Source organism: Momordica charantia (assembly GCF_013281855.1).
Source record: "Momordica charantia cultivar OHB3-1 chromosome 4 unlocalized genomic scaffold, Mcharantia_2.0 BLBB01000004.1, whole genome shotgun sequence".
NCBI lineage: Eukaryota > Viridiplantae > Streptophyta > Magnoliopsida > Cucurbitales > Cucurbitaceae > Momordica > Momordica charantia.
The window spans coordinates 10767586-10791277 of record NW_028275162.1 but is presented as its reverse complement, the minus strand read 5'-3'; the positions used below and the strand labels follow the sequence as shown (position 1 = coordinate 10791277).

Sequence of the window (23692 nt, the reverse complement as noted above, 5' to 3'; positions counted from 1 at the left end):
ATCCTTCAAAGGCTAAAAAGAAAACATTTATTGGAGGAAATTTACATTTTCAATGAGATAAACTGCATATGGAGTCCCAAATATGTTGGGAAAAAATAATATAGATCAATCGATCCTCCTGTAAGTTCTTCAAACAGGAACTATTTGATTTTCTCTTTCCATAGACTAAAAGCAGAAAAGTAATAACAATAACAAAGGAATAAGAGATAGGGATAGAAAAGTTTAACACCACAAGGATTATACTGGTTCGCCCCTATCTTGGGACTACGTCCAGTCATCTGCAAAAAAAGCAGGTTCAACTATAGTTGGGAATATTACAATGGAGATCTCACCCAAGATATTATTATCTTGCTTCTAAGTACCCTAACAATGGCTACCTAAGATTACACAATTGAAAATACCCTCACTAAACCCACGAGATACAATCTCTTTTTTGATACACTGTCCACAACCACTCAAGTCTCTCTTATTTGGATTCTGTACAAATGAAACCTTAACAAAAAGGTTCTATTTATAAGAGGTCAAATATCCAAATCCTTATAGAAAAACAATATTGTAATCCTTATAAGACAATAATATCCTACTCCTTGTAGGAATTGGTAGTAGTGTTTGAAAATCTTTTTCCTCGTAGGACTCAGGTCATCTGTTTTGGCTCCATTATCCCAACAATCTCCCACTTGGATACAAAACATCGATCTTGCCTCCCACTGCAACAACAGTCTAAGATAATCTTGGAAAACTTCAAGGCTTCTACTGCAACAACTTCTGATCTTCTTGAAAAAATCTTCAAGGCTTCTCCTGCAAGTTTAAAAACTTGTAAAACAAAATATCAGAAATCGCTGGTCTCATCTGTCTTTGCCCTGAGGTCGGGCAGTCTACGTGGTCTTGTCTCCCAGACGCAAGAGACACAGTCACGTGCTCCCACTCAAACTAAGTGGCGATATTTGAAGCTTCCTTCTTCGTTCTCAAACACTGAGTGTTGAAGAAAGAACTTTCCACTGATGACTTGACAACTATATTCAAGCCTGCTGCCTGAATTGAAACTCCATTCTTTACCTCAGCACCTGCTGAGTTTATCTTCTGATGCAACTGTTCGCTGACGCGACTTCATCAATTCACCCATTCGTCTAAAAACTGGAGATAATCCCAGACAACCTAAAGAACATGTTCTCGTTCTTTGACTTCCCAATTGTTCTTCCTGAATTGATGGCAGATCCTCCTGATATGTTCTGGCTGTTTTTGTTGCTGGTTAAATCCTACCTCTTTTGACACCATCTTGGGTATTGGGTATTTTTACTCCACCGACTCTTTTACGGGTGAGAACCAAACCGATCGACCTTCTTTTTTGCCTAAGTTAAAGAGAAACCCACGATCCTTTTTACTAGTTCAGGATTCAACCAATTGTGTTTTCTCACAACCCAAGGTGTACCCACACCTTAATACAAAACCCAAAATGTGAAATGAAAAATACAAATAAAATACCTCACTGTGGTAGATTTGCAAATTTCGCACTAAATCAATAGCTAAAATGCTACACTCTAATGTATCTCTCACAAGAAAAAAATATGGACAACTTTTTGTATGGAGAGAATGAAGACTTGAGAGCAAAAATAATTTGAAGGGAGAAAGATATTTGCTTTGATAATTGGTGTGGAGAATGGTGAAATTTGGTGGCTCTAAATAGAGTTTCGAAGATTAAATTTGGTCGTTGGATTTAGGGCAACAAAGGATGGATGATGGAGATTAAAAGTAGAGAGAAAAAAATTAAAGATAATTATGAAGATTTGGAGAAATTGGAGAAATTGGAGAAATTGGTGGAGATTCAGAAATTATGTGAAATTGAGAGAAGATCGTGGAATTGAGAGAATTGTAAGTGTTAGGGTTGACTTTTTACTGCAGAAAGATGTGTCGGTAGCCCTGTTTGACCACGTTTCTAATCCCTTTCCCATTATTATTTGCCAAAAGGGACCACATATTCTTACAGTAGAACATGAATAAATTATTTCTGCATAAAAGTCAAACTATGGTACTTTAGGAAAAATATGAGATAAATGTGGTCAAAGTTGGAAGAAAATAACAGAATTCTGTTTTTGCAGAATTATGCCCGGTGCATTTTTGGAGGACAAAATGTCAAAACGCACGTTTTGATTAATGAAGGGCAATGAGGTTATTTCCCACATGTTCAAAACCGTGAGTCCAAGTCCAAGTGAGGTGGTTAGGTGAATCTCAACTCATTTCTATCTAAAATTGAGAGGAGTTTCAACCAACCTATAGTGCTATAAAAGAAAGTCATCCCTCTATTAGCAAATCATCCCTTCCAAGCTACATTTCATCTTCTTTTTGATGCTCTCTAGTTGTAGAACACGTTTTTAGGGTTTATGTTCATATTCTAGTTGTTCATTTCTTCCTTTTTCACGCTTTTACCTTTCGTAGTGCTTTTAATTCGAGTTCTTACTTCCGTTCTTTGTTCATTCTTTTATTTTAAAGTTCTTTAGCGAGTTTAACTCCCCTCACGCTCGAGAGGGAAGAGGGTCAAGCTAGAACTCCTTGTACGGCTTATTTATTCATTTAAATTCAATGCAAAATACTTTCTTTGTGTTTTCTTGCATTTACTATCATTTTATTATGTTCTAAATTAGTTATCAATCTCCTTATGGAATGTCTTAGTCCAATGATTTGATTTTTAACATGCTCGGGATTTTGGATAGATTGCGCCTGGCACTTTTTTTGGTTGGTTTCTAAAACTTCTCTTTACGACTTTTTTCCATTTGGCCAGTGGGAACTTGATTTATACACTAAAGCTCAACCTTGGGAAAGGTAAGTTATGTAAAAGAATAGGAAACCAATATTAAGAGCGAGTAAGGATGTGACTTAGGAATAAGCGCATAAAACATGGACCTAGACATAGGCCCTCTGACCCATAATGCAAATGAGTTGGTAGATATTCTCCAGGATTGTAATCACATATAGGCATACGATTATAGGTTATCCTAGCCTCTGCAGCAACCAAAAGCGGTAGTGAAAGAGTAGAACTCAAATCCCATGAAACGTCAGGAATTGCGCCTGGTGCATTTTCCCAACATAGTGTGTTTTCCATGTTTTGCATCAAAACTAAAGTAGGAGACAAGAAGGTTGAGTTTTATTAAATTGCTTGTTAGTTAAAACCTCAAACAACAACATTTCACCACTATTTTCTTCCTAAATCACAATTGCATATTTGAACCATTCACTTCTTAAAAATTGTTTTGAAAAGCAACAAGTCCCTGAGGATTCGACCTTGGATTTCTTCCAAGTATTACTTATGGCCATGTGCGCTTGCACGAGTCTCTAATCTTTTTGAAGGTAGAGAAAGTCCCAACAATAGGAATTTGATTTGTTAAGATTAAAAGCGCCACGTGTCATCACATAATCTGTCCATGTCACCAAAATTGTTGATGCCACTTTACTGTCACATCACCACGGTGGCATAATTTATTATTAGATGTCACATCACCTACCACATGTACTTTTTCTTCCCAACTTGTGTTGGCTATAAATTATTCGTTTGAACTTTAATTTGAGTGATTCAAAAGGTGTTGGATTCATCTTTCCGAGCTCTATGAAATAGATAAAATCATGAGTAAATAAAGTTTGTTATCATCAAAACATTCGGTGTGATTGAAGCTCATACTTGCTCAGGTTCTCTAGTGACGATTGTGCATGCGGGTTTTAATGTTGCTGCGAGCACTCCCCAGAGGTCTTTTATTCACCTCGCACCACCCCTATCCCATTGGGGTGTGGCACTTCAAGGCTTAGTCGTCGAGGGTTGAAGGTACCACCTGGAGGTCATGAAGAATAGGTCAGCCGAATATTGCGTTGCACGCTGACTTGGTTTCAACGACCAAAAATTCTGCCACCGTCGTGACCTGGATTTGCCCTCTCTCATAGTGATTGGGAGGTCGACGTACTTTTCAAGAGTGACAGATTCGCTTGAGAAACCAACGAGTGGGGTCGGACTAGGCTTGAGTGTACTTTGCTCCCATGCAAGAGTGATATACGTGGAGAATGAGAGGATGTTTGCCAGGACACCTCCATCAACCGATACGCGCTTAACCTTCACGTGGTCAATTTGGGACACGATGACTAGGGCATCGTTGTGAGCAGCACGGACGTCCTCGAGGTTCTTATCAAAGTAGGTGATATGGAAGGGAGCGAGATGTTAGTAGTTGGCACACACCTCGTGTCGTGCCTCATGAATTAGCGCCTTTCGCTTATTGATTTTTTAGCCCCTACTTGGCACCTCAAATATCATGTTAATGAAAGTACGTCAATCTGCACGCTTGGGGGGAGATCAGAACCTCTCTCTTTCGACCTTCTCTTTCTTAGAGTTGCCAGTTCCACTATTTCCATTTCCTCAGGTCTGTCCGACACACTTCTTGAAATATCCCTTCTAGATGAGAGTCTTAATTTGCCTTTTCAGGTTGTAACAGTCGAACGTGTCGTGGTCGTGGTTCTTGTGGAAGTGGCAGTTCTTCGACTTGTTGCGTTTCTCAAGTTCCCGATGCATAGAACTTGGTTTAGTGAAGACGTCAATGTCTTCAAATCTTAGATGTTGGTGCAGATTTCTACCACGTTCAGCAAGTGAATCTTTCAAAATTTTCAGGTCGGTCGTCCGACCTGTAGTTGAATCATCGATCTAAACATTGACTATTCTTGTGCTTGTGGGATGACGTTCAGCTCTCGTCATCACGACCCTTCTCTCCTTGGGTGAGCTACCTTTAGCTGCGTGCTCCTCCTATGATTGGATGAGCTCGTTGGCCTTCATGAACTTCCTTACTCGCTCGATTGTAGCCTTGATAATGAGCTCGGGTTTTTTGGCAAGGAAGTATTTCAACTTCTTGTGTCTACGTTTTAGGCGAACGCTTCACAGGCAAACTCCTCTTTGCACAACACCGTAATTTGCTTGGTTAGTAACCTCTTCACGTAGTCTCTGAGGTTTTTATCCTTCCTTTGTCAAATGGTGAGGAGATACCTGGTTGAATGTTGTGTTTCTTGCCATGTGGCGAATTGAGCGATGAAGACTTTTCGAAGCTGCTTCTACAAAGTCGGTACCACTTCCTAGCTAAGCCCTACACTATGATGGAGAATGCTCAACATTTCATCGCGTCATGGTATGCGTGGAAATCCATCATGGACTAGGTTTCTACGTGATCTACTAGGTCAGCGAATCCATCATATTTGTCGAAGTTGGGAAATTTACCTTTAGTGGAGATCGGGTAGTTAAGATCGTCTAGGTGAATTGAGGCTCATTGTAGTCGGAAGAAGGCCTGCCCTTGGCCTTCTCACAGCTCCTTGAATTGTTCGAGCTGGAGTTGCAAAACCACGTTGTTGACTGATTATGATCGAGTTGGTCGTTCCATGTTTACATCTAGGTTACGATCCAGGGCCTTTCTTAGGTCCTCATCTTTCTACTAGGAAGACCGAGTGGAAAGGAATGAGCGGAGATCTTCGTTGGGTCTAGGCCAATTGTTTCCCCCATGACTGGTTGGGAGGGTCAAGGGTTTGCTACTTCGTTGCGCTTTGTCCATCTTCCTTTGTTTTCCCTTTCATCTAGTCTCGGGAAATCTCAGGCTCAAGTATCTCAGGGAGTGTCATAAGGATTGTCAAGACCCTCCAAAATAGTTACTAATTTTACTAAATTTAACTTGTAGAAGTAGTGAGACCAGGTCGAATCCCAAGGAAACCAATGAAATTAATTTCTCAAAGTTAAGAAAATGGGGGTTTTGAATTCAAATTTTGAAATTTAAATAGATAAACTAAAAGGAAAACGAAAGTCAATCTTACCAAACTTCCAATCCAAAGGTATGATTTTCATCTAATTGTAATTTTGATCATAGGCTTTACACAAAATTGGTTTCTTGATTCAAGAATTTAGTCTATTTATTCGAAACAGTCGTGGTAAGTTTTAATTCACCTAATTTAATTAATTTAGACCAAGCATCAAAATTAAATCTAATTAATTAATCGACTGAGCACGATAGAGTTCTATATCAATCAAAGAATAGCATTAGGGATAATGAGAATGTCTAAACCAAAATCAATTAATTTGAGATAGCTACAAGTGAATTAATTTTGTCCCTTTGTTTCCCTAGAGTCTATTATGCAAGCTATGTAAACATGGAAACCATAAATATACACACATAAGCCAACTTCTTACTACTTATTTCATTCATACAATTACGGATCACAAACTCATGGGTAGTAGTAGAACAATTAATATGAATTAAGGCGTCAATTTAATTAATATAAACTGTTCATAAATAATAAAAACAAGAAACAAGGAATATTTGAAAAATAATAAATCTATCTAACTTGAGCCACCCAAACTTACAATCTGACTTGAATCACCCTTAAGTTGGAGAAATTAAATTCTAGCTACTCATGGTAGAGGGAGAGAACTTGAATTTAGGAGAAGAGAGCTTTTCGTTGGAACTGGGATGATGGATCTTCCAATAAGGCTTCTCTATGTATAGAGGTTAATTTTATCCTCTTTTAAAGACGAATTATCTCTAATAAGAAATTCCTGAATAATTAGGAAGATCCTATTTAAAAAAAAAAACAAATTAAATAAAAGAGTTCCTAATCAATTAGGGATTATGTTTCCTACTTTGATTATATCTCTCTATTTACAAAATATCCTAAAAATCCATAATTCTCAAATTTAAGCGTCCCGCCATAATAATTGTGTATGTATTTTATCCGTTGAGCTTTCCCTAATTTGATGAAGTTCGCATTATCCTCTAAAATTATGCTTTTAAATTATTATTCTTGAATATCTTCAATTTGCTGCAAAATGATAAATTGTAATTAAATTCAAATATTTAAACATAATAAATTTATAAAATGTAAAATAAATATATAAAATATGGGTGTATTTTTCATCTTATCAAAGTGTCGCCTCAGAAACCTACAGCACCTCCGCCATGACCTCCATTCGTGCCCTCATGTCGCCGACCTCGTCCTGCAGGTTGGCCACCTGCTCATTGGCGACAGAGAGCACATCCTCTGTGAGTCCACCCTAGTTCCTCGACGATGGAGGATTTTCGCGTGTTTAGTTTCGTGTGTTTATGATCGTTAAAGAACAATCTTGGTCCTCCGCATTTCGGTTACTTGAACCTTGGGAACATTCAATCGTCTTTATGGGAGAGTGATTGGCTTGACTAGACGTTGTTCCCCACAGACTGTGCCAATTGTTTATGCTAAAATCTTCTTTACGTTGTTGAGCGACACGTGCTGAGCCCTAGCGAGCTCTTGGGCAAGCGAGCTGGAAGTGAGAGACCTGCAAAAACATTTAGAACACTCCAACGCTCAAGTTAGTTCTGAGTATGAGCTGGACAGATCAGTTTCAGACAGATTTTCATACCTGATTGAGTGGAGTGATGGTGTATTTATAGGGGATTAGATGGGTGGTTGCCTATCTATTTCAACTATTCAACTGTTTTTGGGATATGGGGACCTACTCCTCGCTGTTGACTGAACCTTGTGACATCATAGCTCGCCTTCGATGAACTCGAGGGTAACCCTATGATCCAAATCAAAGTGTCGATCTTGGAGCTCAGCCTAAACCTTGGACCATTAAGCTCTACCTACCTGGCTCGTGTCTTTGTTTCTTCCAACACCATATTTGTTGAATAATTTATTAAAATAGAAACATATAATAATAAATAAAAATAATAACATGAAATGCCACCCAAATTTTTCATATTTCCTTTTTTAGAAAATAGTTTAATTATTTATTAAAAATATATCACGAGCAACTCGATACTTTATATATGATCTCCCTCTAAGACAAGTTTATATATTTAACATTAAAAGTGTAAATATTTGAGATTGCAGACCCTTAATATGTTAAAATTGACTATTTATGTAATTTATGGTACCTGCCAACGGAGAAAAACAGAACAAGTGATTCTCAATAAGACAATGCCCAATACATATACTTTAACCAAATTTAAGCCTGTCCTTTGAGCGAGGGTGGCCGATTTAGAAGACATTAGCCACAATGCACAGCCTCAACAGTCCAAATGACAGCGCAGCACACTCTTCTCCAAGTTTCCATCAACAATCTTGGTTTCTTCCTTCTTTTATTTACACCTATTAAAAGCCACCACGTGTACTTTATATATTATTTCTACATTCTTTATTATGTTCACAAAACCCTAAATGTGGGTGCGATTTTAGTTGATATGAAAGATAATTATTTCTAAGAACATAATTTTGATAAGGGTATTCTTGTCTATTTGTAGTTCATGACTCCAAAATTCAACTTCTAATAATAATATGAAAGATAATTAGCATAGACTATAATTTCAATTGTGGAAAGTCTGGGCAAGTTAAAGTTGTGCACATTATTGACACATAAATCAAAATATTACAATCCACAAATTATAATGAGTGGTCAATCTGAATATAGTTCAAATATAAATATCTGATCAAAAGATTGGGAGTTTGAATTTCTACTCTGCATGTTATACTAAAAAAAATCACAATAAATGAAAAAGAGATCCGTCTTATTTGCCCAAAAAAAGCATGATTTAAATTTAAAAGATAATGGACAAAATGTAGTTGTTGAAAGGTACTTATGCACAAACAATAAAATTATTTGTTTTTAATTAGTCAATAAAAGTAGTAGAGTGTTTTGTCTATTTCCTTTGGAATATTAGAATAAAATCTGATTAGCATGTTACACGCAAATAAATAAACAAACAAATTAAACTTTTTTTCTTTCTGAGACAATAAACAAATAAAATCTGATTAGCATGTTACATGTAAATAAATAAATAAAATCTGATGGAAAATTGCTTAGATGACTCACGCTCCCAATAATTGTGGTTCATCGGTCGCAATAAACTGCAATCATTCGAAAATTTTATATGAATAAAATAATTTTGTTTCATTTTCCTTAAACTTGAAAAAAAGAAATAGTTGGAAATTGACCAAGTTTTACCTTGACTAGATAAAGAAAAAATTGTACATTATAGAAAAGAAAGATGAACGAAAAAAAATCATGAATATATAATTGAGGAACAACCTATTTAGCTAAAAATAAAGATACAAGAATTTGTCTAAATTAAACAATATCATGGTATTGTGAAAAATGTGGAGTGCCCATTATTTCTAACGGGTCATCTTCACAATTATTAACTTCAAATAATTTTTTAGTCAAATTAAAAAAAATTGATAGTTATAAATAGTTCGAAGTATGGGAGTATTGTAAGAGAAAGAGATTGTAAGAGAGAAAGATGAATTGTGACCAAAGGATGAGTGATAAATCTCATGTAGTGTGCATCCCATTTCCTGTTCAAAGTCGTATAAACGCAATGTTAAGCGTTGCCAAACTTCTTCACCAGAAAGGCTTTTACATAACTTTCGTGAATACGGAGTACACTCACAAACGCATAATCAAATCTAGAGGCCCCAACTCTCTCGACGGCACACACAACTTTCAGTTCAAAACCATTCCAGACGGTATGCCCCCGCCTTCCAACATTGATGCACCACAAGACTTGCCTTCACTTTGCATCTCAGTTTGTGAAAACTTTCTCGCTCCATTTTGCAACCTTCTTTCTCAACTCAATGATGCTTCATCTCATAGCATCGTCCCACCGATTAGCAATATTATTGGAGATGGTTGTATGTCGTTTTCTGTTCAAGCTGCCTTGCAATTTAACCTCCCAATTACACAGTTTTGGCCTGTTAGCGCTTGTAGCTTGATTGGTTTTATGCACTATCGCGAGCTTGTAGAGCGAGGGGTGACTCCATTTAAAGGTATGCTCTAAAAACTCTTATAACTTACCTGAATTGAAAAGATCAAGGAACCTAACAATATTTATAAGATATATTTTGTTTCGCTTTGCAGATGAAAGCTATCTAACCAATGGCTGCCTCGAAACCATTATGGACTGGATTCCGGGGATGAAAAATATACGACTTAAGGATCTACCAAGTTTCATTAGAACAACCGATCCAGATGACATATTTCTCAACTTTTTCATTCAACAAACGAAGTGGACTCCAAAAGCTTCTGCTATTATTTTGAACACTTATGATGCACTAGATCAAGAAGTTTTGGATGCTCTTTCATGCTTTCTTCCTCCAATTTACACGATTGGTCCACTCCACTTATTTGCAAGGCAAATCAACGGTGGAGGCCTAGAGGAAATAGCAACAAATCTTTGGGAAGAGAATGGTGAGTGTATTAATTGGCTTGATTCCAAGGAATCCAACTCTGTGATTTACATAAATTTTGGGAGCCTTACGGTGATGACACTCCACCACCTCACAGAGTTTGCTTGGGGACTTGCAAACAGCAAGAAACCATTTTTGTGGATCATAAGGCCTGATCTTGTCAATGATGGTTCAATCATTTTACCTCATGATTTTCTTGAAGAAACAAAAAAAAGAGGGATGATTGCTAGTTGGTGCTCACAGGAGGAAGTCTTGAAGCACCCTTCAATAAAAGGGTTTTTGACACACAATGGATGGAATTCGACTATGGAAAGCATAAGTGGTGGAGTGCCTATGATATCGTGGCCATTCTTTGGCGATCAACAAACAACATGTCGATATTGTTGTGTGGAGTGGGGCATTGCATTGGAAATAGACAATGACGTGAAGAGAGATAAAGTGGAGAGTTGTATCAAAGAGCTAATGGAAGGAAAGAAGGGTGAAGAGATGAAGAAAAATGTCATGGAGTTGAAAAGAAAAGCAGAGGAATCCTACCTACCTGGAGGCTCTTCTTACCTAAACTTTGATAAACTAGTAGTTGAAATTTTACTATCTTAATTTTAGCACCACACAAAGTTGCTTGTGGTGGCCCCTCTTGTAATGGTTTTATTTTCATAACTTATATTTGAAGTTGCTATCCAACATTTATGGGCCGTTTGGCCCACAGATTCGATATCTATAGTTTGGATTTGTTAAACTTGGGGTTGATTTTAGGGTGCTGTGTAACTTGAGTTTGGGTAGCTTTTGAAGTATAGAGTTGTGTTGGTTAACCTGTGTTTCGGGTGCAGGGTTTAGTAGCTTAAATTTGTGTTGTATAATATTTTTTAGCTGTTTTTTCTTCTTCTATTGTTCAAAGAAGAATAGAATTTGTAGACAATTTTGTAGGAGATAATTAATCAATCTATTTTAAATTTTGTAGGAAGGAAGGAGGATGTTATTGGATTTGTGCATTCTCGTACCTTTGGACCGATGTAAAATAAGCCTCAATTGACTCTCTCCTCCCCCCTTACACACTATCATTCCCACTATTTTTTAGTTTTTATTTCTCAATTTTTCTTTTTCTTATAAAAATAATAATTTAAACAAATTCTTCCGTAATTTTCATAATTTCTTTTTTCTTAATTCCTATATTAAATATTCAAATATTTGTACTCAGTGGTCAGTACGAAAATTGAAAGGGGTGTAAGTGGGTCGCTTGGGCTCGATTTTGAAGCAAAACCGAAACCAAACCCATAACAAAACTGCAAAATCATAAAAACCAAGCCGCGCCGAACTGATAGTCTGTCGGTTTATCGGTTCGGCTTGGCGGTTTACCGGATTCGGACAGTCGACGCTGGTTATTCCGTGTGTTTAGGTTATTTTCAGATATGGGTACGTTCTTGTGACTGCCGACTAGATGGAGCGGATACGATGAAGAGGGTCGGAGGAAGACGGCGGAGAGAATCGGAAGGAGATAGTAAAGATCGTCGGAGACTAAGAGAGTTGAAGAAAGAGAAGAGAAGCCTTCTGTCGCGTGGCTTGGATTTCATTTGCAATAATTTTAAGTTTTTTTTTTTCTTTAGAAATGAATGCAGGCGCAACACAAGAACAAGAACATGAAAAAGAAAAGAAAAGAAAATGACTGGTTGAATGGGCCTAGTTTACATATGAGCTTCACTTTTAGGTGTCCACTAATATTTAGTTAAAGTTCGTATTGGCAAATAATTATAGTATTTGATATATGTTCGACATTTTTAAAATTCAAATTCATATTAATATATGAAAAAAGAAAATTAAATACACAATGCACAGCCTCAATAGTCCAAAGGACCCGGCAACATTCTTCTCGAATTTTCCGTCAACAAGATTTGGTTTCTTCCTTCTTTATTATATTCCCAAGAAGCCTAAATGTGGGTGCGATTTGGGTACCCTGGAGATATTTCCTTTCTAAGAATATAATTTTGATACGGGTATTCTTGTCCAGTTGTAGATCATGAGTCCCAAATCCAACTTCTAATAATAGTATGAAAGATAATTGGCATAGACTCTAATTAAAATAATGCAAAAATATATCATCACAGTCTAGATCATATATATATCTTTGATCAAAAGGTAGTTTAATTAAACTCTGTATTTTATAAAAAGAAATTCACAAATGAAGAGAAAAGAGATTGGTCTTATTTGAAAAAAAAGAAATATAAAATAGAATCAACAAAATGTTGTTGTTGAAAGGTATGGTCTAAAAAAATAAAGTATTTTGTTTTTAATTAGTTAATAAAAGTAACAGAATTTTGTCAATTTCATTTTCGATATCCGAATAAAATTCGGATTAGCTTGTTATTAAGGATGAACTATTGTTCAACTTAAAAAGTTAGGCTTATGGGTTCTTCCATTGGTCAAAGTATAAACTATATTTCACAAAATGACATTTATTTTCATTATTTTCATATTTGAATTTCGAGATTTGAATTTTTTTAAATCTCAAATTTGCCCTCAATTAATACTATTTGATTTAATGAGATTTGCTATTATATTTAGATAATTAAATTTAATATTTATTCAAAAGTTAACGATTTCCATATGATATATTCAAAATTTTAAAATACATTCTCTCGTGCGCCTCATCCGATTTTTCTCCCATCAATAATAATCAATCCTTCTAACTTTAACAAAACTTTTCCAATTCTCTATTTTCCTCCTCGTCGGAAACTACCATTACATCTTTTTTTTCGATGGCTTTTTCTTGTCCGGCAGTTTTTTTCAGTGTTTTCTAATAGTATGATAAACCTATACTCCTCGAAAAGGTTATTAGTATATACTAGATTATATAACAACGACCATTGTATAATACATTTTTTACTTTAATCTTCTAATATACAATATGATAAACATATACTCCAACAAAAGATTATATAATATATAATATGATAAACATATACTCCAATAAAAGGTTAAAAGTAAAAAATATAATATACATATAATCATATTGTAGGTTAGAAAAGACTAATTTGTAATTTTCTTATGGATTCCAACCATAAAACGTTAATGCTTAGACAATATTGTAAATTTTTAATAGTTAAGTCAATTTTATAATTTGAATTACGAAATAAGATAATTATATACTTATCTCAAATTTAATTCATATATCGGAGATATCTAACCTTCTACTAGCTTATGAATCTGGATAATGGTACAGTACCGAAAAGTAAAAATCATTCTCATTTATCGCAGTTACAGGGGTGTACTTAGGGTTTTGCACAAACGAGGCAAAATAAATAATAAAAAATTAATAAATTTGTAAACAATTTCTGCAGGCGCTCCAATCCTATTGGTTGGCCAGAATACCTTTTCCATTAGACACATCATATGTCCTTTGGCTGGTAGCGGCATTTTGAATTTTCCTCTTCACGCACCCAATAATTGTGGTTTGTCGGTCGCAATAAACCGCAATAATTCGAAAACTTTATAATATGAATAAAATATATATTTTTTTTTCTTTTTTATTTTCCGTAAACGTGAATAAAAGAAATAGTTGGAAATTGACCTAGTTTTACATTGAGTAGGTAAATAAAAAAATCTTGTGTTATAAAAAACAATAATAAAGAAAAAATGATGATATATAATTAAGGGACAACATCGTGATACAAGCCTTTTGAATGAAGCTAAAAAAAGTGACAGGAATTTATGTCTATTTGAGACAATATTATCTTATTATGAAAACCTGAGGTGCCCATTATTTCTAACCGATCATGTTCATAATTTTTAATGTCAAATAACTTTTTTCCAGATTCAAAACAAAAATGAAAAATTTATAATTATAAATAGTGTGAAGGAAATGGGGGATCATTATAAGAGAAAGATGAATTTTGATGTAAGAATGAGTGATAAGCCTCATGCTGTTTGCATCCCACTTCCAGTTCAAAGTCATATCAATGCAATGTTAAGCGTTGCCAAACTTCTTCACCAGAGAGGTTTTTACATAACTTTCGTGAATACAGAATACACTCAAAATCACATAATCAAGTCTAGAGCCCTCAACTCTCTCAACGGCACACAACTTTCAGTTCAAAACCATTCCAGACGGTATGCCGCCGCCTTCCCACATTGACGCACCACAAGACTTGCCTTCACTTTGCATCGCAGTTTGTAAGAATTTTCTCACCCCATTTTGCAACCTTCTGTCTCAACTCAACGATGCTTCGTCTCATAGCATCCCACCAGTTAGTTGTGTTATTGGCGATGGTTGTATGTCGTTTTCTGTTCAAGCCGCCTTGCAATTTGGCCTTCCCATTGCACAGTTTTGGCCCGTCAGCGCTTGTAGCTTGATTGGTTTTATGTACTATCGCGAGCTTGTAGAGCGAGGGGTGACTCCATTTAAAGGTATGCTCTAAAAACTCTTATAACTTACCTGAATTGAAAAGATCAAGGAACCTAACAATATTTATAAGATATATTTTGTTTCGCTTTGCAGATGAAAGCTATCTAACCAATGGCTGCCTCGAAACCATTATGGACTGGATTCCGGGGATGAAAAATATACGACTTAAGGATCTACCAAGTTTCATTAGAACAACCGATCCAGATGACATATTTCTCAACTTTTTCATTCAACAAACGAAGTGGACTCCAAAAGCTTCTGCTATTATTTTGAACACTTATGATGCACTAGATCAAGAAGTTTTGGATGCTCTTTCATGCTTTCTTCCTCCAATTTACACGATTGGTCCACTCCACTTATTTGCAAGGCAAATCAACGGTGGAGGCCTATAAACAAGGAGAGGAGTGATGTAATTGTTGAGGAAGTTAACAAGCTTTTGAAAGCTGAATACATAAGAGAAATTTCGTATCCCGAGTGGCTCTCCAATGTTGTATTAGTTAAAAAATCTAACGGCAAGTGGAGAATGTGCGTAGATTTTACGAACTTAAATAAGGCATGCCCGAAAGATTGCTTCCCACTGCCGAGGATTAATCAGCTCGTGGAGCCACAGCCGGGCACGAACTGCTCACCTTCATGGACGCCTACTCTGGGTACAACCAAATCAAGATGCATGTCCCAGATGAAGGTCATACCGCTTTCATAACAGACCAAGGTCTGTACTGCTACAAGGTCATGCCCTTCAGGTTAAAGAACGCAGGAACGACCTACCAGAGAATGGTGAACAAAATGTTCGCCAAGCAGATCGGCCGGAATATGGAAGTGTATGTGGACGACATGCTTGTCAAGAGCAAGCAGTCTAAGTCGCATCTCTCCGATCTGACCGAAGCCTTCGAGGTTCTGAGGGCATATCAAATGAAGCTCAACCCCGCTAAGTGTGCCTTTGGAGTCTCTTCGGGAAAATTCCTCGGCTTCATGGTGAATAACCGGGGAATCGAGGCCAACCCCGAAAAGATTAAAGCCGTGACCGAGATGGAGGCACCGAAGACGCTGAAGCAGCTTCAGTGTCTCAGCGGCAGGATTGCGGCCCTGAGCCGGTTTGTTTCAAGATCGACAGATAAGTGCCTTCCTTTCTTCAAAATCCTATGAAAGAAAAGGTTGTTTGAATGGACAGCGGAGTGCGAGCAAGCGTTTCAGCAATTGAAGAGCTACCTCTGTTCGGCACCTTTGCTCGCCAAGCCCATGCCGGAGGACAAGCTCCAATTGTACTTAGCAGTGTCTGACAGTGCCGTCAGCTCGGTCCTAATCAGGCAAGAGGAAGCGCGGCAAAACCCGGTCTACTACACAAGCAAGGCTATGACCGAAGCCGAGACTAGATACCCTCAGATGGAGAAGTTGGCTCTCGCTTTGGTCACCTCGGCCCGACGGCTCAGATCATACTTCCAAGCCCATACGGTGGTGGTGCTCACTAATTTGCCCCTAAAAAGCATCTTCCATAAGCCGGAAGCTTCTGGACGCCTAATGAAGTGGGCGATAGAGCTAAGTGAGTACGGCATCCAGTTCGAACCCAGAATTGCGTTGAAAGGACAAGCAGCGGCAGATTTCATAGCCGAGCTCACACCACCTTCCGAGCTGAGCGAGTCCGACCTACCTTGGACAGTCTATGTCGACAGATCCTCCAATGAGAAGGGGTGCGGAGCCGGGGTCCTCTTGCTCGGACCAGGGGGCGAGCGATTTGAGTATGCTTTGCGGTTCGGCTTCCGGACTTCTAACAACGAGGCCGAGTATGAAGCATTTATTGCCGGCCTACGAATCGCAAGAGCATTGGGGGCCTCTTGTGTTAAGGTCTTCAGTGACTCCCAGCTGGTTGTGAGCCAGATCAAGGACGAGTACCAAGCCAAAGACACTCGAATGGAGAAGTATTTGGGCAAGGTCAGATCGTACCTCGCCCAGTTTCGAACTTACGAAGTAAGACGGATTCCGCGAACAGAAAATTCTAATGCTGACGCCTTGGCCAAGTTAGCATCGGCGTACGAGACCGACCTGGCCAGGTCGGTCCCCGTCGAGATCTTAGATAATCCTTCGATCTTAGAGGCAGATCTGATGGAGATCGGCGCTCCAGAATCCTCATGGATGGACCCGATCGCGGACTTCATTAGGGGCAACTCACCACAAGACCCCAAGGAGCGCAGAAAGTTGGCAAGGCGGGCAGCTCGGTTCGTGGTCCGAGATGGGGCATTGTACCGACGTGGCTTTTCCCTGCCCCTCTTGAGATGCCTAACCCCTGAAGAGGGCCTGTACGTCCTCAGAGAGATCCACGAAGGAGTGTGCGGCAATCACTCAGGCGTCCGGTCGCTGTCAGCCAAAGTAATCCGACAAGGATACTATTGGCCGACCCTCAGCCAGGACGCCAAGAAGTTCGTTAGAACTTGCGACAATTGCCAACGCTACGGAACCATAATCCACCAACCTCCCGAGCTGCTCACCCCCATCTCGGCCCCGTGGCCATTCGCGCAGTGGGGGGTAGATATCATTGGTCCTTTCCCTTTGGGCAAGAGTCAGACCAAGTTCGATGTGGTTGCTGTGGATTACTTCACCAAGTGGGCCGAGGCCGAGGCGCTCTCCCACATAACGGAATCCAGAGTCGCGTCCTTCGTATGGACGAATATCATATGTCGCTTTGGTATACCGCAGGCCATAGGGACAGACAATGAGAAGCAGTTTGACAACGCCAAGTTCAAAGACTTTTGCAGCAAACTTGGCATAAGTCATCTTAGCTCGTCCCCCGCACATCCGCAAGCAAATGGGCAGGTGGAGGCAGTCAACAAGATCATCAAGCGAGGAATCAAACTTAGACTGGACTCCAAGAAAGGCAGGTGGGCCGAGGAGCTACCAGAGGTTCTATGGTCGTACCGAACCACCCAACGAGAGTCGACGGGGAGACCCCGTTCTCCCTGGCCTTCGGCTCCGAAGCTGTAGTCCCGGTTGAGATCGGCATGCCATCTGACAGAGTAGAGCATTACGAACCTACGACAAATGAGGAAGAGCTGCTCCTCAACCTCGACTTGTTGGAAGAAAGAAGAGCAATGGCCCAGCTACACCTGGCGGAATATCAGAGCAGAATGGCCTGACATTACAATGCCCGCGTTCGACCTCGGACCTTTCAGGTCGGACATCTGGTCTTAAGGCGGGTCCAAACCCATGTGGGTGCTCTTGATCCGACCTGGGAGGGCGCGTTTGAGGTCAAGGGCATCGTCCGACCTGGGACGTACATACTGGCCGATCTGAGAGGAGACGTCCTCGCGCACCCGTGGAACGCGGAGCACCTGAAGCGTTATTATCCTTGAAATGTCAAAAGGATTTTCCATGAATCTGTAAAGACTGTTCCAAAAGAATTATGATCGGAATAAATGTGATGATTTAATTTCATGCTTCCGAGTTCGACCAGAAATTAAATGGGGGCCACCGACTCCCACGCGATCACATTCCAGCAGTTGGTTCAAATTCAATCCTCCGAAGCCTAAGGGTACGAGGTGCGATGTCAAAACCACTGACGAGCTTAAAACTCAAACCTTCAAGGCAAAGGGGCGATGTGAAAAGTTCAAAATGATCAAGCCTCCGAACTTGAGGGTGCGAGGTGCGACATGAAGAATAGCTACGGACTTGGGATTTTAGCCTTTTAACCTTTTTTAAGTTAAGGGTGCGATGTTAAAAATCCAGAGTTGGTGCAATGCATTGAACATTAAGGGATTCAAACTCAAACTTACAACTATTTTAAGTTAAAGGCGCGACCTCAGAAGTAAGAGGTGCGAGGTGACATTAGCTGCAGTTCAAAGAAAAGCAAAGAAAGGAAAGATGTTGCCAACAACAAAGTAAAATTGAACAAAGCTTCTTCATTAATGGAGAGTAGAGCCAAGGCTTATAGACCTTGCAGCTCTGCCCTGACACTTACAAACAAAAAAAAGAGAAGAAAGACAGCGAAAAGCCTCCTGAAGGATGGTCGCCTAAGAGCCTGCTTGAGGAGCGCCCTCTTGAGCGGTGCCGACCTGATCCTCTTCGAGGTCGGAGTAGTCAGAGTCCAGATCTCTGACGCCCACTTCTCGGCATACCTCCTTTTCAGACCGCTGAGATCGATCTGAAGGTCAGACATGTCGGAAGCAATGCCCTTCATGAGGAACTTGAAGCCCGTGTCAGAGAAGTCCTTGGCAAATCCATCGAAGTCAGGATGCTGCCTAAACGATTCCTCCAGTAGGACTCCATTGCTGAGGCGCTCCTTCGTCGTCTCCAGCTCGGCAGTCGCATGCTCCAGCTCCTTATCCTTCGCTTCAAGCGCCTGGAGCATGTCGTCCTTCTCCTTCAGGAGCTGGAACTTCTCCTTCTCCAAGCCCCTGGTGATGGCGTGGGCAGCTCGGAGTTGGGCCTTGCGCCTGTCCTCTTCCTTCTTCAGCAGCTCGGCCTGGGACTCCACCTCGGCCTTCAAAATCTCCACCTCAGAGTGAGCCTTCAGCAGCTCATCCTTCATGGTGGAGGAAGCAGCCTTCAGGGCAGCAGAGAACTCCTCTCTCTCCCTCGCTGCCAGAACTTCCCTCCCATCCAGCTCGGCCTTTACAGCTAGAGCCGATTGAATGGAAGCAACGAACGCCTGAGAAACGGTACGAGGAAAAAGTTAGGCCGAGCTACCTGTTAGGCGAAATTAAGCAAAAATGGGGACACTAGTCTTACCTCGGCGGCGTAGTCGATAGTCCTCTGCAGAACGGACCCAGGGTCGCTCACAAATTTGGACGCCCTCCTTAGGCAGCGGTCCAAACTTGCAGCGGAGATGCGGGATACCTGGTCCCTCACCCCGGAAGTTGACGGCTCAACTCTGAACCGCGCCGTCACGTCGGACGTCCCGCCCATCCTGGTCGCAGGATCGTCCACCCGATCTACAAAACTTGCAGGCAAGACCCTGCAAGCTCCGACCTCCGAGGGGGAGATCGCCTTCTTTTTCTTCCTTCTTCGCTTCAGAGGGGCTTCCTCCCTCACCTCCTCGCCCACAGGCGGGGCGTCCACCGCCTCGGTCTGATCCCTGGGGCGCTTCTCCCTCGAGGGACCCCCAGAAGACTCCAGCTCGATCACTGGGGCTGGATCTTCCGAGGCAGGCCCTGGCACGGCAGGGGTGGCAGGTTTCGAACTCTGGGCGGCCTCAAGAGCATGGGCTCGGCCCTTGGACTTGCGCTTCACGCTGCTTGCAAATCCACAAACCATGGCTGCAAAATAAAAACAGGGGTCATCACAAGGTTAGAGGGAAAATGGGTGAGGCAAGCTCGGCATACCAAGTTCAGAGTTCGGCCTTGAGGATTCAATGGGACGAACTGCAGGGTTGTAATCTAGCAGCCCGGACTCAAGCAGCAGCTCGTCGGTCACCAGGGTTCCGACCTTCCTACCCCTCGGAAAGCCCTCCTTGTAGTATTTCAGCGTGTCGAAGGAGGCTTGCGTAAGCTCGGGGACTGGTCGGATTGAAACTGCATGAAGACAAAATCCGAGTTAGACCTGAATGACAGAAAAGAAAATTACAAAAAACGCAAGAACTACTCCGTACCTAGGTTCCCAAACCTAGTGGGGACGTCAAAGAAGGAACGACCTGACTCGTCCTTTGCAAGCCATTCCCCAGAAGCGTAGAACCACTTCCTCACCCATCCCTTGATGGAGGTCGGCCCCTTAACTATACCGTCTGCGCCTTTCCTTGCGCACATATAGAACCGACCAGGCTTCTTAGCTATCCTTTTCGCTTCGAAGCACGCGAGAAGCTGGTCTACGTCCAACAGCTCAGCCTCCTCACTATCCCGAGCTCGTAGCCAAAAAAGGATGGCCAAAGCGAAAATGACACCCCACCCATTGGGGGCCACTTGAGCCGGAGCCAACGCAGTCCGGAAGAGAAATTCTTGGACAAAAGGGTGAAGGGGAAGTCTGAGGCCCTACTCAAACATTTTGAAGTAGAGAGTGACCCATCCCTCTGGAGGATTGTCAGCTCTCTCCCCCTCCTCCGGAAGCCTGAGGAGGATGTTCTCAGGAATAGCGAACCCCCTACGAAGGGTATTCCAAGCCCTGACCTGAAGTGGAGGCGTCACTATCCTCCCCGTCATCGGAGAATCTAAAGTTTTCTATCTCCTCGAGCTCGGACTCTAACCTACGAGCTAAGTCCTCATCGGATCCTAAGTTGCTGCTAAAAGAGGACGACATGGCAACTACGTTCGAAAGAGAAAGTGAGGGAAGAGACCGACCTACCAAGGGTTCGAGCTGCCTTCAGATCGAACTCCAAGAATTCAGGGAACGTAAGGTATGACCTGAAGGATTGGGGGCATTTATAGCCCGTCGGAAGAATTTCCCCACCGTACACGTGTAATCAACGAGCGGCTAGGATCCTCCCTAAGATCCGAAGCGTCGGAATATTTGAATATTCCGACGATAAATCTTCCGCGACGGTTATATTTTCCCACGAATAGGAAGTCGCCACGCGTCCAAAGCGAATCGAATGAACTTCTCTGCCAGGTCGAGATCGGACCAGACAGAGAGGGGGCCAATGTTTGGGGAAGAAAATACCTTGGACACGTGGAGGACCTCTATTGGTGCTCCAAGATGACTCATGAGTCATGCCCAGCTCGAACCGCCGAGATCACCACCACTAGCGTTGACAGATGCTAAGTATGAGGGCCGAGGTGAACCTGGCCGAGGTCCGACCTACCGGGAAGCTCGGTGGGGGCCGATATGAACTACTGTCAGCGGCGTGATTATCGGGTGTAACCGTCGGTCCCGAGATTACCGGGTGTAACCGACGGCCCCGAGATTACCGGGTGAAACCGTCGCGAGAGTAGCGGGACTACCACCCATAAGTAGAGGGCCTCACTCCACGATCAGGTACGATGATTTCTGACCTCGAACTAAACTGGGAATCTGACCTATACTGACTTGATCGTCGGAGTGCTCACCTTTTTGTGCAGGTCCGCCCAAGTATTCAGATCGGTCCGGAGGCCGAGTTCGAGCTGCAACTAGAAGTACACTGTTGTGCATATCCTTGCATAAACAACATATATAGCAATTTGGCTAGAATAATTAATTAGAAACAAGCTAAAGATAATTGTAAATATGGCCAGTTTTTTCTGCACGTCTATTAGTGACAACCACTTATATAAATGTGTGGTGATATACGATTGACATTTTTCATTAAAAATGGTCATATTTACTTTATTATATTTGCCAATATGACAAAACCATTTGGTATTTATTATCATTCTCATATTGTATAATAGGTTTGTGTCCTATTTGGATCATCAACTTGAACTTTACCGGCCCATTTGGTAACATTTCGATTTCCTATTCTTTTCATTTTTGTTTCTCGTTTTTTAGAAACATGTATGTTTGGTAACCTATCCTGTTTCTCGTTTCTAAAATTTGAGAAACGTTTCTAAAAAAGAGACTAAATTTTGGAAACTACAAAAAGTAGTTTCGTTTTTGTTGTTTCCGTCTCTCAAATGTTTAAATAAAAGCTATTGTGTATAAATAAGCGGAAGATATCTTATGACTGTTGGTGCAGGCGCTACCCTTCCATCTTCGAGATCAATGTTCGAGTCCATTGAATAGCACAAGTTCTAAAAATAATAGAAACAAAAAACGAAAAATGAAAAATAGGAAACGAGAACATTACCAAACATGCCTTAACTTGTCAATTACTCTATTTGATATTATCTTGGTCCTGTACTTTTGAAAATTATATTTTAGTATATAAACTTTTAAAAGATAATAATTTTGGTCCATAACTTTCATAGTAAGGCACTATTATTTTTTAATGTTGTATTAGAATTAATAATGTAGGTAGAAAATTGAACATGTAACCTTTAAAACAGATATATAATACAAGCTATGTTTAGGTCAATAGTAAATCTGGAATTGTCCAGAAAAAGAAGCATAAGGTCAAAAAATTACGTGTTAGGTATTTTGCCTTAGAAAGGTATGTGTAATAATTTTATTAAAGAAAAAAAGTATGAGTAATAATGCTTCATTTTGTTTAAAAAATAAATAATAAAGAATAAAGAATAATAATAATAATAATGCTTCATTAAAAATATATAATAATGCCTCCGGCGATAGCCGGTGGGCGTCTTTGGTGGTGATAGATGAAAATTATTATAAGGAACCTAACAACTACAGATCTCTTATATTTAAAAAATGAGAAAAATCTGATTATTTATTATCCACGAGAAGAATGCCAAAAATTAGTTTTTTAGAAAGTAATATTTGCATTCCAGTTTATTCTAAAAAAATATGCAACTCTTCTCATTTTTTTTCTCTATTTCTAATTTTCCGAAGAAATCTAAGCATTTTTCAACTAATTATATTTCTTGTTTCCTTTCTTTTTTAAGAATATTCTCAAAATTGTATCGAAATTTTGAAAATCACCCTAACAAATTTCTTATTTTTCTTTGTTCCCAATTCCAATTTGTTTCAATACATAAATAAAAAAATCATTTTATCATATTTGGAATTAATGAATGTCGGGCTGTGCAATTCATTTTTCTTTATTAAAAATCAAGAAAGCGAACTAAATGAGCGGTTGATTTTCTATAAATGTCTCTTCAATCATTTCTATTATTGGTCCAAGCTTATTATAATGTTCCCAACAAGATTACTATCTTAGCTTTATGAATCGTATCTACCAATAATGTAAGAAGGAATACGAGCGTCTATTAAACTTATTCTAATCTCCATCGAGATTAGTGCCAGTGTTTGAAACTCATCTATAATGACACTAATAAATGAAATCGATAAAAGAGTATGAGCTTCAACGATTGTTTACCAAAATATGGTGTGGTAGGAGTGGCATCGTATAAGCATGGCAAAAGCAAATTATATAGACATTATTAGTCTAAACAAATTGTAATGGACAAAAACTGAAATAACCCAAGTCCAATAGAAGGGATTGGTTCCAATCAAAATGAGTGAAAGTCCATGGATGATTAAGTCAACCAAGATAACTCAATTATGGTTGATTGGGGTCGAATCTAAATAATCAAAGTCCACTAATGAGGATAGATC

General features: G+C 40.0%; 1 protein-coding gene and 1 pseudogene across 2 annotated transcripts; both read left to right on the top strand.

The window, feature by feature from the left end:
• Positions 1–9284: 9284 nt before the first annotated feature.
• On the top strand, positions 9285–10963 carry LOC111017578 (7-deoxyloganetin glucosyltransferase-like). The gene is made up of 2 exons (XM_022293385.2): positions 9285–9807; positions 9899–10963. Exons 1-2 carry the CDS (start codon positions 9300–9302, stop codon positions 10822–10824), a joined length of 1434 nt encoding a protein of 477 aa, XP_022149077.2. The 5' UTR covers positions 9285–9299; the 3' UTR covers positions 10825–10963.
• Positions 10964–14072: 3109 nt separating this feature from the next.
• On the top strand, positions 14073–15030 carry LOC148211786 (7-deoxyloganetin glucosyltransferase-like; annotated as a pseudogene). Its single transcript, XR_015790389.1, has 2 exons — positions 14073–14625; positions 14717–15030. The product of XR_015790389.1 is annotated as a 7-deoxyloganetin glucosyltransferase-like (transcript).
• Positions 15031–23692: the final 8662 nt, after the last annotated feature.